General features: G+C 47.3%; 1 protein-coding gene across 2 annotated transcripts in view; it reads right to left on the bottom strand.

Annotated features, from left to right (window-relative positions):
* The window catches only part of LOC143997693 (alanine aminotransferase 2-like), a 99,934-nt gene extending 85,674 nt beyond the window's left edge, over positions 1 to 14,260 (bottom strand). For both annotated transcript variants that reach the window (XM_077493450.1, XM_077493449.1), the window contains exons 1-2: positions 14,190 to 14,260; positions 1,320 to 1,447 (exon numbers count right to left, since the gene is read on the bottom strand). In XM_077493450.1, coding sequence (XP_077349576.1) covers positions 1,320 to 1,442 — 123 coding nt within the window. In that variant the 5' untranslated portion in view covers positions 1,443 to 1,447; positions 14,190 to 14,260. The remainder of the gene's footprint in view (positions 1 to 1,319; positions 1,448 to 14,189) is intronic.
* Positions 14,261 to 14,694: the final 434 nt, after the last annotated feature.

Genomic DNA, 14,694 nt, shown 5'->3' with positions numbered 1-14,694 from the left:
ACACACGGTCACACTAAATTCCAACCGGCAAGAATGCGGTGACGTACAACCTGTACGACGGGACTAGAAAAAGGAAGTTCAATATCTAGTAGCCAAAAGCTTCCGTCTCGTAGTTGAATCTGAGCATGCGTGCGTGCATCGGAATTGCATATACACGAACGGAATTTCCGATAGAACGTTTTTCCATCAGGCAAATTGAGAACATGCTATCAAATTTTTGCTGGCGGGAATTCGGCCAGCTAAATTCCAGTGGAGCATACACACGGCCGCATTTTCCGATGAAAAGCTCTCATCTGTCTTTTTCTGGCCGGAATTCCGATCGTGTGTACGTGTGTACGTGGCATAACTGAGCCTGTACAGGATAAATCCTCATAGAAGGAACATTAATGGTGGATGGAGCCTGTAAAGTATAAATGCTCCAAGAAAGAGTCTTTGTCAGTTGGAGCTATTGCTTGGCCTGTGCAGAATAAGTCCTCATAGGAAGAGCCTTTATGTTGAATGGAGCCATTACTGAGCCTGTACAGGATAACTCCTCATAGGAAGAGCCTTAGTGCTGGGGGGAGCCATGACTCAGCCTGTAAAGGATACATCCTTATAGGAGGAGTCTTTTTGTCAGTTGGCGCTATTACTCGACCTGTGCAGAATAAATCCTCATAGAAGGAGCCTTTATGTTGGTTGGAGATATTACTGAGCCTGTACAAGATAAATCATCCTTGGAGGAGCCTTTATGTTGGGTGGAGCTATTACAAAACCTGTGCAGGATAAATCCTCATAGGAGCCGTTATGGTGGGTGGAGCCATTACAAAGCCCATAGAGGTAGAAGGAGCCATTATGCTGGATGAAGCCATTACAGGATAAATCATCATAAGAGGAGCTTGTATATTAAATGGGGTCACTACTGAGCCTATACAGGATAAACCCTCATAGGAGGAGACATTACTGAGTCTGTGTAGAATGAATCCTCATGGGACTAGCCTTTAGGTTGAATAGAGCTATTGCTGAGCCTGTGCACGATACATCCACATAGGAGGAGCCATAATGTTGGGTGGAGCCATTACTGAACTATTACTGAGACTGTGCAGGATAAAGCATTATAGAAGCAGCCTGTATGTTGGGTGGAGCCATTACTGAACCTTTACAGAAGTGCTATATACTATCTAGACTTCCCCAGAGTATCCAGACACATTGGGCATTCAGCACAATAAGAAAAAGTTTTGCAGTAGGTATATCTTCCCCTGACACCTCCTAGGTGTATCCAGAAATTCAATCTGTATTTCAACCTAACCTCAGCCAATCATCTCACCAATCCATTCTTGTACCTGATTCATCTCCTTCTGCATCTCTACCGCACGGGCTGACACCGACCCCAGAATTGGGACCTTCACATCCAGGACCGCCTGGTTCATAGTCTCCAAGTTCAAGAGTCGCTTCACAGTCGACATTTTCCCTGCGTTCAAAAATAGTAAGGCCACATGTCAGTAAATATAAGTGTACACAGAAGAACAGTGGAGGTGTGCCGGGGGCCCCTTGCCCAGTCTGGAATGAGCCAAGATTATGGGGTCTGTTTATCAGTGTTCTTTTACAACTTCCCCCAAGATTCACCATTTTCTCAATGTGAAAAAGGTTGAGTGACTGCTGAAATCTCTACTATGATTGCACTTGCAGTTCAGCATGTATGACCTCATCTGTAGTTCAGCAGTCACCTCACTATGGTTGTGTTGGAAAAGAACAACAGCATGTAATGTAAAGTTGTTAATAAACTGACAATACTGTATCCATTATACCTATCTATGCAGCAGGTGGCGCTGTAGTATTTAAGTGTATAGTTCATGTTTTCTATGATCTAACAGGATGTATTGTCTATCTGAGTGCATGCACTTGTATATTCCTGTTTCCTGTTCATGTTTCTCCATGCATCAAGACATGTAATATATTTATCCATGAAAGTAAATCCATATTACTTCATCCATGAAGCTTCCAGCACGTATTGCAAGACTCTGCACAATAGGTTATGGGCCCGGGGACCCAGCAGCACCCCAGGCACCCCCAGCAGAGCCCAACAGCATCCAGGCACTGGGAAGGATACAGCAAACGCAGCAGCCACTGAAGAAAATAATTCTACAGTGAGCCTGTGAGTACTGTATACAAGCTACTGAAAGATGGAAAGCGGTTCAAATATAAAGTTTACAATACCAAAGCTGAACAATGCCAATTATCAGCTATGGAAGCTAGTATGGAAGTTTAAACTTCAAATGTTTCTTAGCAAGGATGACTTGTGGCAAGTGATGAATATGGACAAATCCACAAACTGAGAGGCGGAGGAATGGGATAGGAAGGACAGACAGGTAAAACCAATTATAAGCTTACTAGTGGAAGATGATCTGCTTATCCACATAATAACAGAGAAAACGGACAAAGGTATGTGGACTTACAAAGTTACAAAAGCTGCATGAGCGTTCAAGTCTAAACAGCAAACTGTTTTTGCTAAGAAAGTTGTACAAGATGACACTACAAGAAGGCCAGCAAGTGACCACGTGAATGCTGTGCTGGAGATCATAGAGCAGCTGCGTGCCATCAAAGAGGACATCAAAGATAATCATATTATTGCCCTGCCCCTCTGCAGCCTTCCAGAGACATATACTGCTCTCATTAACGCAGAAACCAGAACTGAGCCGGAGCTGACACTGGAACTGCAAAGGGAAATTAAAAATATGAGAGAAGGAAAGAAAATATGCACCATGATGACAAAGCTCTTAAGATGTACAAAGGCATAAAGCATAACAAAGAAAGCAGAGCCTGTTTTTGCTGTAAGAAGACTGGTCACTTAAAAAGGGACTGTTCTATCTGGAAAGCTGAGCAGTGAAAGCTAAAGGTATTCACAAAAGAAAGAGTGAAAGCAATCACAAAGGAAACTGCAGACACATCATGGAGTGGCACCTTTAGAGTAACACAAAGTGGAAAGCCACACGGCTGGTGCATAGATTTAGGTGCAACAAGTCGCATGACTAGCGATGAAACCTTCTTCACAAACATTGACTGCAGTGCAAAAGACAAAGTTTTCCTAGCAAATGGGAAAAAGTATCACTGCCAAAGGTAAAATCCATGGCTTCCTGAACTGCATTACACCAAAAGTCAAGCAGAGTATCCTTGTAAAGAAAGTGCTGTATGTTCCAGAACTAGAAGGCAGCCTTCTATCAGTGAAAAGTCTTGCAAATAACGGATGAATAATGAATGCACAATTCACAATGATAAGCGATTCCTGGCAAAAGAAAAACTAGATGATCACCTATACAGGTTCATCATCACAGACCAGCATGCCAATGTAGTCTCTAATGACCTATACAGCACATAGATTCACTTATGGCACATGCAGGTAGGGCACAGAAGTCCAGAAGCTATACAGGACATTAGAAAAAGAGGTTTATCAGAAGATTTGTCAATAACGCCTTGCAATGTGCTCATGAAATGCAAGAGCTGTATAGAAGCAAAAACCGCACGTGCTCCCCTTCCATAGGCATCTCAAAGAAAAAAACAGCCATCCCCTGCAGCTCATATACAGTGATGTATGAGGTCCAATGAAAACTCCCACGTCAGGTGGGAACAGATATCTACTGACTATCATTGATGACTATTCCAGCTACACAACTTCTTATCTGATGAAACACAAAAATTAAACATCAGAGAAACTTCAAGAGTTCGTTGCCATGTCTAGCAACAAATAACAATGGAAACCAGGAATAATACGCACGGACAATGGGGGAGAATACATAAGTAAATAAGTGACCTCATATCTGAAGAGACAAGGAATAGTACACCAGACAACCACACCGTACACTCCTCAACAAAACAGTGTAGCAGAAAGGAAAAAAATCACATTCTTATAGAAATGGACAGGTGCGTGTTGTCTGATGCCAACCTACCTTACAAGTACTGGGGAGAAGCAGTTATGATGGAAACCTACCTACAAAACAGACTACCTTCAAGAACCATTAAAAGTACTTCATTCAAAATGTGGCATGGATCAAAGCCTAGCATAGAATATGAAGAATATGCCTATATTCCAAGTGTGCCTATGTTCCAAGTGTGCCTATGTTCCAAGTGTGCCTATGTTCCAAGTGAAAAGCGATCCAAGCTGGAGAACAGAGCTATAGAGGGCATTATAGTAGGCTACAGTGAGAAAACTAAGGGTTACAGAATCCTACACTTAAAGTGGTGTTCCACAGAAAAAAAAAAGATGAAAATTCCTAAAAAAAAAATAAAATAAAAACATTTGGAATTTTTTTTTTAAACTTACCTCTAAATGCCTGTTGCTAGGGGGTCCCTTATAGTCTGCCTCCTTCAGTGCCTGGGCTGATGACGTCACTTCCTCATCGGCGCAGGAAGGGCTCAGCTCTGTCCCCTCCCTCCTGTCAGTCCTCTGGGACATGTGACAAGGCCCCAGATGACTGCGTGGCCAATGACGGCATGGGGTGCCACTCTCGCATGCACAGTGGGTGCCCACAGTTAGAATGCCGGCGCCGCCGAGCGGAGGGGGGCTTTGTTCCCCCGCATCGCTGGACCCTGGGACAGGTAAGTGTCCCATTATTAAAAGTCAGCAGCTGCAGTATTTGTAGCTGCTGACTTTTAATTATTATTATTTTTTATTAGTTTTAGTTTTAGTTTTTAGTTTTATTTTAAGGGGAACACCTCTTTAAAGACTGACAAAGTGACAATAAGCCGTAGTGTTTATTTTGATGAGATCCCCTCACCAGAAACACTGATCCCTGAAAGCTGTGAAGTGAATATGCCAAGCAAACCAGATGAAAAGGTCGACCAAACAGAAATTATGCAGGGATCAGAACAAGAGGTGTAACTCACAATGCCTAAATCAAGTTCCCCACCAGATCCTGCTGAACTGACTTAAGTCAGAAGATCGACTTGGACTACAAAAGAGATACCACCCCACAAGCTGTCATACACTGTCAAAACACGCAGCATACTTAGCACCAACATCCTGGTAAGACAGAAAAACTGCCAAAACGCAAAGCCAATAAACAGAGAAAGACAGCAGAAGAAAAATTAAAGTCACGTCATGAAAATAAAACCTGGACACTCACAGAGCTCCCTCCTAACCGCAAAACTATATGTAGCGCCAGCTCCTGAAGAGCATGCACTATTTGTTTTAAAAAGAAATATTCCTATGCAACTTATCGGGCCTGGTCGGACTTAAAGCGGAGGTCCATCCTAAAGTGGACCTTCCGCTCATTGGAACCCTCCCCCCCCCTCCGGCGCCACAATTGGCACCTTTCAGGGGGGAGGGGGGTGCAGGTACCTGTACAGTACAGGTATCTGCACCCACTTCCGGCGTAGATTCTGCAGAAGGTACGCCCCTTTCCGCAGAATCTACACCCCTTTCCGAAGGTCCCCCGCTGCCTGCTGGGAAACACACGGATCCCAGAGACAACGGGGACCATCCTTATTGCGCAGCGTGACTCGCGCATGCGCAGTAGAGAACCGGGAAATGAAGCCGAAAGGCTCCACTTCCTGATTCCCATACCCAAGATGGCGGCGGCAGCACCCGAGAGACGATCGAGAGATCGGCTTCGGGTGCCGACATCGCGGGCGCGCTGGGAGGGTAAGTGTCATTATTTTAAAAGTCAGCAGCTGCAGTATTTGTAGCTGCTGGCTTTTAAAAAAAAAAAAATGGTGGACTCCCGGCGGACTCCCGCTTTAAGTCCACAGGGGAGTATAGACTTTCTAATAGTTAACATACCAATTCCCCTAGACACCCTGCTGTGGACAATTCCTAACTTAAGACTCCATAAGTGGACAGCAAATAAGGTACTAACTCTAGTGGACATGACCATTGGGAACAAAATGAAGCCCTTCACAGATATACAACGTAAATTTGGAATTCCAAACACAGAAATATTCACATATAACCAAACCTCCTCCTACTTTCAAACATTGAAAGCCACACATAGACTGATTTCCAAAAAAATATGGAACTTTGTGCATTCTAGTAACCCCAAACTCAAAGGTATAACGTTAATCTATAAAGCATTGAACACCAAAGCTACATTTGATAAAACTAGTCCAGTACTAAAATGGGGAAAAAGAACTAGGTAAGGAATTCTCAGATCTGCAATGGTTGGGAGCTATAAAAGTCCACCATCAGTACTCTAGATGTGCAAACTATGAGGAACTCAACCAAAAACTCCTGTTGAGGTGGTACTACACTCCCTACATAGTCTCCAAATTCTCGAAGGATAACTCGAATATGTGTTGGAGACAGTGTGGGCAAATAGGTACCCTGATACATATGGTGTGGTCCTTTAACATCCTTCGTAAATTCTGGTCGGATATATCCCAACTAATTTCCAGAGTGATTGGAACCAGAGTAGAGTTGAATTCTGAACAAGCGATTTTGAGCATAAATATGCACACTTATCCAAAACAAGTACCGTATATACTCGAGTATAGGCCGACCCGAATATAAGCCGAGGCCCCCAATTTACCCCCAAAAAAACTGGCAAACTTATTGACTCGTGTATAAGCCGAGGGTGAGACATGCCTGTCCATCCCTGTGTGTCCGTCCATCCCTGTGTGTCCGTCCATCCCTGTGTGTCCGTCCATCCCTGTGTGTCCGTCCATCCCTGTGTGTCCGTCCATCCCTGTGTGTGTGTGTGTCCATCCATCCATCCATCCCTGTGTGTGTGTGTGTCCATCCATCCATCCATCCCTGTGTGTGTGTCCATCCATCCATCCATCCCTGTGTGTGTGTCCATCCATCCATCCATCCCTGTGTGTGTGTGTCTCCATCCATCCATCCCTGTGTGTGTGTGTCTCCATCCATCCATCCCTGTGTGTGTGTGTGTGTGTGTGTGTGTGTGTGTGTCCAGCCTACCTGTGTCCCGAGCCTCCGTCCCGTGCCTTGCCTCCTTGCCTCCGTCCCGTGTCGTGCCTTGCCTCCGTCCCGTCCCGTGCCGTGCCTTGCCTCCGTCCCGTCCCGTGCCTTGCCAGGATCGCCGCTCTTCGTCGGCGCCTCGGCGGCCATACTACAATTCGAAAGCCGCGCCTCCGCCTCCGCCTGTGATAGGCGGAACACTGAATTTCCCAGCAGCCTGTGTTCCGCCTATCACGGACATCGTCTCATCCTCGTCCGTAGTACGAGGATGAGACGATGTGCGTGATAGGCGGAACACAGGCTGCTGGGAAATTCAGTGTTCCGCCTATCACAGGCGGAGGCGGAGGCGCGGCTTTCAAATTGTAGTATGTCCGCCGTCTGTCTGCTCGATACGCTGATCGAGCAGTCAGACGGCGATGACTCGAGTATAAGCCGAGGGGGGCACTTTCAGCCTCAAAAAAGAGGCTGAAAATCTCGGCTTATACTCGAGTATATACGGTAAGCCCCTGTACACACGGTCGGAGATTTTGCCAACCAAATCCGTCGGATTTAGTCCGACGGATTGTGTCCGAAACTGTTGCATACACACGGTCGGGCCAAGTTGGCGAAAAATCCGATCTTTCAGAACGTGATGACATAATTTCGTTACGATGGGACTACATTCAGGCTAGTAGCCAATAGCTTTGATGTAGGAATTTGATCTGAGCATGCGTGGCACTTGGTCCGATGAAAATGCTCTACACATGATCGGATTAGGTCCGTCCGGCCCAGTTGGTCGGGAAATATTTCCAACATGTTGGAAAATTGGGTCGGATGGAGATTCGGACGGAATCAGTCCGATGCATACCACACACAGTCGGATTATCTGACGACACATTCCGACAGATTCTCTGACCGTGTGTACAAGGGCAAAGATCTATAACTACTCACATATTACTAGCAGCAAGAGCAGCAATAATGTACAGATGGAAAAACATGGAGGCCCCTAGTGTTAGAGAAGTAATAGCTAGATTAAATACGATAGCCGAACACGAGAGAATAATATGGCATATGAGGACAACAAAGCTTATAAATACGAGTACAACTGGTAACCTTGGAGGAGCTTCGTTCTAAGTTCATCCCCTTCCTTCGTTAAGCCTTAAACTTGTAAAGGTCTTTCCTTCTTTTTTTGTGTGTTATAGAGTGTTTCTGATATTTTACCTTTCTTTCTTTTTTTTTTTTTTTTTTAGCAAATATTGACTATAAGGGCTCAATTTTGGATAGTCATGTAAAGATTGATGACATCATGAGGATGGGGGGAGGGCCGATACCCTGCGGTGCAGAGTGATCCCACAGGGGCGCGCAGGGGGAGCCCCACCTTCCATCACAGGATATACTGGTGATAAAGTTTCATGTTGTACTGAACATGCCCTAATGTTGGAAAGTACTGTAACCACTGATGCAATGCATGTTGTTAAACTAAATTTGTGAGTGTAAAGTAACAACAGTATAATGTAGAATTGATGTGTAACTTGATACTTACATGTTTAATAAAAATGATTGAAACAAAAATGAATATTCCTAAAACCACAGTTGGGTTTTAGGGCTAATTTTGCCAAATTATGGTTTCAGTACCAGTCTAGCTGGATTGCACTGAGTTCTCCTTGGCTGCAGGTGTCGCTGTCTCCGCTAGCAAGTGGTAGAACGCAGTCTAGTTCTGGGAGAGGGTATTTAACCACTTCCCGACCAGCGCACGACGATGTACATCGACAGAATGGCACGGGCAGGCATATTGGCGTACATGTACGTCCAATATTCAATGCGGCCCTGCCATCGGAAGCGCGCCGGCGGCGGCGCGCTCCCGTGCTGGTCGGGACCCCCGTGAGTCCGGTCGCGGGACCCGCGGACTCGATCGCCGCGGGCATACCCGCGATCGTCTCACAGAGCGGCCGAATGGAGGAAATGCTGTGTAAACAACATTTCTCCATTTTGCCTAGCAACTAGTGATGCTGATCTCTGCTCCATGTGATTGGAGCAGAGATCAGTGTTCACTAAATGAAAGCCCAACCCCCCAACAGTTAGTAACACACCCCTAGGAACACTTAACCCCTACACTGCCACCCACTGGTTAACCCTTTCACTGCCAGTGTCATTTACACAGGAAACACTGCATTTATATAGCAGTGATTACTGTATAAATGACAATGGTCCCAAAAATTTGTCAAAAATGTCCGATGTGTCCCCCACAATGTCGCAGTCACAATAAAAATCGCTGATCGCCGCCATTACTAGTAAAAAAAAAATAATAAAAAATTATTAATAAAAATGCTATAAAACTATCCCTATTTTGTAAACGCTATAACTTTTGCGCAAACCAATCAATAATCGCTTATTGCGATTTTTTTTACCAAAAATATGTAGAAGAATACGTATCGGCCTAAACTGAGGGAAAAAAATGTTTTTTTTATATATTTTTGGGGGATATTTATTATAACAAAAAGTAAAAAATAATGCGTTTTTTTCAAAATTGTCGCTCTATTTTTGGTTATAGCGCAAAAAATAAAAATCGCAGGGGTGATCAAATACCACCAAAAGAAAGCTCTATTTGTGGGAAAAAAAGGACGTCAATTTTGTTTGGGAGCCACGTCGCACGACCGCGCAATTGTCAGTTAAAGCGACGCAGTGCCGAATTGCAAAAAGGGGTCTGGTCTTTGACCAGCAAATTGGTCCGGTCTGCAAGTGGTTAAGGTACTGACATCACGTGCTTCTGGGTTCTGGTCCAGAAGGGATTTTCTGTCTGTTCGGTCCTGGTCCTCCTGACCAGCCCCCCATGGCCCTCCTGGCCTGGGGGTGCAGATCCGTGCAATTCCGAGTCTTGGGGCTGGATAGCCCGAGGCGAAGCAACTGCAGGGACAGGCCTGAATGGATCTGAGGCTATAATGATTCAAAGGTGGTCCGGTGCCGTCTCATCTAGGGAGAGGCCCAGAAACTGGAGAAGCATCCAGTGGAGGACTCTTTAGGAGAAGGCCATGCGTAAGGCTAGTTTCTCAGAAGAAGCCTGGAGGCTCAGTTGAAGGACACTATATGGATCTACACTGATCAGTATCGCCAGACCGGCTGAGAGATCCTGGTATCGTATCATAGTTCTCTAAATTTGTCTATGTCCCTCAGTTACATTCAAGTCTGTGGCAGAGATTTTTGCTTCTCAAGTGTTCTACATTCAAGTCTGTAACCAGGGGCGGACTGACAACTCATGGGGCCCCCGGGCAATAGAAGATCATGGGGCCCCCTTGGTCTCCACACTCAAGCCAAACCTGCACAGGGAGACACTGGAGAGAGAACATACACACAGGGGGACACCAGAGGGAGATCGCACACACACACACACGGGGACACTGGAGGGAGAACGCGCGCACACACACACACACATACACACACACACGAGGACACTGGAGGGAGAACGCACACACACACACACACACACACGGGAGGACACTGGAGGGAGAACGCACGCACACACACACACACATGGGGGGGGGGACACTGGAGGGAGAACGCACTCACACACACACACACATACACACAAACACACACACACACACACACACGGGGGGGGGACCATGGAGGGAGAACACACACACACACAGGGAGGGACACTGGAGGGAGAACGCACACACGAGGGGGACACTGGAGGGAGAACGTACACACACACATGGGGACACTGGACGAGAAGGCACACACACAGGGGGACACTGGAGAGAGAAGGCACACACACAGGGGGACACTGGAGGGAGAAGGCACACACACAGGGGGACACTGGAGGGAGAAGGCACACACACAGGGGGACACTGGAGGGAGAAGGCACACACACAGGGGGACACTGGAGGGAGAAGGCACACACAGAGGGGGACACTGAAGGGAGAATGCACACATACACACACACACACACACACACACACAGGGGGGGACACTGGAGGGAGAACGCACACACAGGGGGACACTGGAGGGAGAACGCACACACACACACACAGGGGGACACTGGAGGGAGAATGCACACACACAAGGGGACACTGGAGGCACACACAGGGGGACACTGGAGGGAGAACGCACACACACACACACACACACACAGGGGGACACTAGAGGGAGAATGCACACACACAGTGGGACACTGAAGGGAGAATGCGCACACAGGAGGACAAGCACACAGGGGGACACGCACACAGGGGGACACATGTGGGACACGCACACAGGGGGACACGTACACAGCACAGGGGGACATGCACACAGGGGGACACTGGAGGGAGAGCACATACACACACACACACAGGGGGACACTGGAGGGAGAACGCACACATGGGGGGACACTGGAGGGAGAATGCACACACAGGACATGCACACAGGGGGACACGCACACAGGGGGACACATGCACACAGCACAGGAGGACATGCACACGGGGGACACTCACACAGCACAGGGGGGCATGCACACAGCACAGGGGGACATGCACACAGCACAGGGGGACACGCACACAGCACAGGGGGACATGCCCACGGGGGACACTCACACAGGGAGACACGCACACAGCACAGAAGGACATGCACACAGGACACTTACACAGCACAGGGGGACATGCACATAGCACAGGGGGACATGCACACAGGAGGACACGCACACAGGAGGGACACGCACACAGCACAGGGGGACATGCACACGGAGGACATGCGCACAGCACAGGGGGACACTCACACAGCACAGCGGGACATGCACACAGGGGGACATGCACACAGGGGGACACACACAGCACAGGGGGACACGCACACAGGAGGGACACGCACACAGGAGGGACACGCACACAGGAGGGACACGCACACTGGAGGGACATGCACACAGCACAGGAGGACATGCACACAGGACACTTACACAGCACAGGGGGACATGCACACAGGGGGACACGCACACAGCACAGGGGGACATGCACACAGGGGGACATGCACACAGCACAGGGGGACATGCACACAGGGGGACATGCATACAGGGGGACATGCACACAGCACAGGGGGACATGCACACAGCAGGACATGCACACAGCACAGGGGGACGTGCACACAACACAGGGGGACGTGCACACAGCACAGGGGGACGTGCTCACAGGGGGACGTGCACACAGGGGGACATGCGCATAGGGGGACATGCACACAGCACAGGGGGACGTGCACATAGGGGGACATGCACACAGCACAGGGGGACGTGCACATAGGGGGACATGCACACAGCACAGGGGGACGTGCACATAGGGGGACATGCACACAGGAGGACATACACACAGGGGGACATGCACACAGCACAGGGGGACATGCGCACAGGGGGACATGCACACAGCACAGGGGGACATGCACACAGGGGGACATGCACACAGCACAGGGGAACATGCACACAGGGGGACATGCACACAGGACACTTACACAGCACAGGGGGACATGCACACAGGACACTTACACAGCACAGGGGGACATGCACACAGGACACTTACACAGCACAGGGGGACATGCACACAGGACACTTACACAGCACAGGGGGACATGCACACAGCCAGGAGGACACTGTGGGATGGGGGGACCCGGGCCCATGCATCTGTCTGTACCCCCCTCCCACATCACGTGTGGCGGCCCTGGTGTCTCGGCTTTACTCACCGAGTCACCGGATGCTGAGCCTGAGTCCTGAGACACTTCTAACAGCGCGCTGCTCTCCGCCGGCCCCTCCACTCTTCTCGTCCATCCCAGGTGATGTCACGACGCATACAGTACAAGCACCTGGGATGGATGGAGGGAAGGAGGGGCCGGCGGGGATCAGCACACAGTTGGCATCTGCATCACGGCATGTAATTCAGCCGCTGCAAGTGGCCTCTCATATGCCCAGTCCGGGCCCCTAATGTCCGCGGGCCCTCGGGCGGCGTCCGAGTGACCGACTGGTCAGTCCGCCCCTGTCTGTAACAGACTTTGCTTTACTTGACACCCTACAAAAGTACCTGAACTTTCTTCCCAACCCTCTACCCTTCGTTAAGAAACTGTGTTATCTTTTAAATAAATATCCCAAAAAGAGGATCCGGTGTCAGTTTCTGCAATTCTTTGGGCCATCTACCATGAGAAACCCCTAGACGGAGGTGAGGTCAAGAAGGTAACGGTAAGTCCAACAAAACCAGCATCTCCTTCGGGGGTCAGTGCTACATATAGGAAGTAAGTGGACTTTCAAAATAAAGTCAGACGTAGAAGGGAATATCCACAAATACAAAGATAGACTAGTTGCCAAGGGTTACTCTCAGAAATTAGGTGAAGATTACAATGAAACATTCTCTCCCCTCGTAAAACACTCCACCATCAAAGCGCTTCTTAGTATTACAACCAGAAAGGATCAATCCTAGGACCAAACACATTAATGTCAAGTATCACCTACTGAGGGACAATCAAGAGCAAGGCGTTATTGACATACAATACTGTCCGTCAGAGGAGATGACTGCTGATGCACCCACCAAGCTTTTATTGAACAAAATTTCATAGCTATTTCCAGAAGAAGTTGAATATAATTTAACAAAGCTCATGCTGTTGAGAAGGGGTGTTGGAAAAGAACAACAACATGTAATGTAAAGTTGTTAATAAGCTGATAATACTGTATGCATTATAACTATCTATGCAGCAGGTGGCACTGTAGTATTATATAGTGTATAGTTTATGTTTTCTATGATATAACAGGATGCATTGTCTATCTCGGTGCTTGTATTTGTATATTCCTGTTTCCTGTTAATGTTTCTCCATGCTGTAAGACTTGTAATGTATTTCTGCATGAAAGTAAAGCCATATTACTGCATCCAAGAAGCTTCCAGCGCTTATTGCAATACTCTACACAATAGGCTGCACATATCGTTTAGTAAGTTAATCTGTTACAATCTCACCTGTAGCTCAGCATTCACCTCACTATGACTGTACATGTAGTTCAGCAGTCACAATGCTATGACTATACATGTAGTTCAGCAGTCAGTTCTGTATGATCTTAGCTGTAATTCAGACAGTCACCCTACTATGACTGAACATATAGTTTAGTAGGTAATCCAGTATGATATTTCCTATAGTTCAGCAGTAACCCTACTATAACTGTACATGCAGTTCAGCGATCAGTCCGGTATGATCTCTTCTATAGCTCAGCAGTAACCCTACTATGACTGTACATGTAGTTCAGCAATCAGTCTGGTAGGATCTCTCCTATAGCTCAGCAGTGACACCCTATGTCTGTACATGTAGTTCTGCGGTCAGTCTGGTATGATCTCACCTGTAGCTCAGCAGTCACCCGCTATGACTGTACATGCAATTTGGTGATAAGGTAATAAATATCAGTGAAGCATTAAATAAAACATTAAGTCTGTCTGTATCTGTCGGGTTATTCTATAATCCACAGAAAGAACACCTATTAACTGATGGAGACAGGATGATTACCATGTCCCATAAAAAAAACAGAGAGCGTTCACTTAGAATAGTAAAGGTAAACAACATGAATATTAGTACCTGAGGTAGCGATGTGTTCAGATTGAATGCCCAATCCTAGAAAAAAAAGTATTTTTTTAAATGTCCTTTACATGTGATTGGGTATTCAATGTGAACACCGTTCCGCCTTATTTACTATAATTCATTTTGCAAAGTGTACATTCACCACCCCAGACTCTAGGCCTCTGGAATACAGGAGATCATGTGACCTTTTCTCCGATGCACAGACCCTGAGCTGGATTACGCCACATGTGCACGCTCTGCTGCTTCCATAGGCTCGGTTGTGCACACCT

The sequence above is a fragment of the Lithobates pipiens genome, unplaced genomic scaffold, assembly GCF_037356315.1.
Source record: "Lithobates pipiens isolate NorthernLeopardFrog02 unplaced genomic scaffold, aLitPip1_a1.2 Scaffold_19, whole genome shotgun sequence".
Taxonomy (NCBI): domain Eukaryota; kingdom Metazoa; phylum Chordata; class Amphibia; order Anura; family Ranidae; genus Lithobates; species Lithobates pipiens.
Note: the sequence above shows the minus strand (reverse complement) of the source record. Positions and strands in the feature narration are given on the sequence as shown.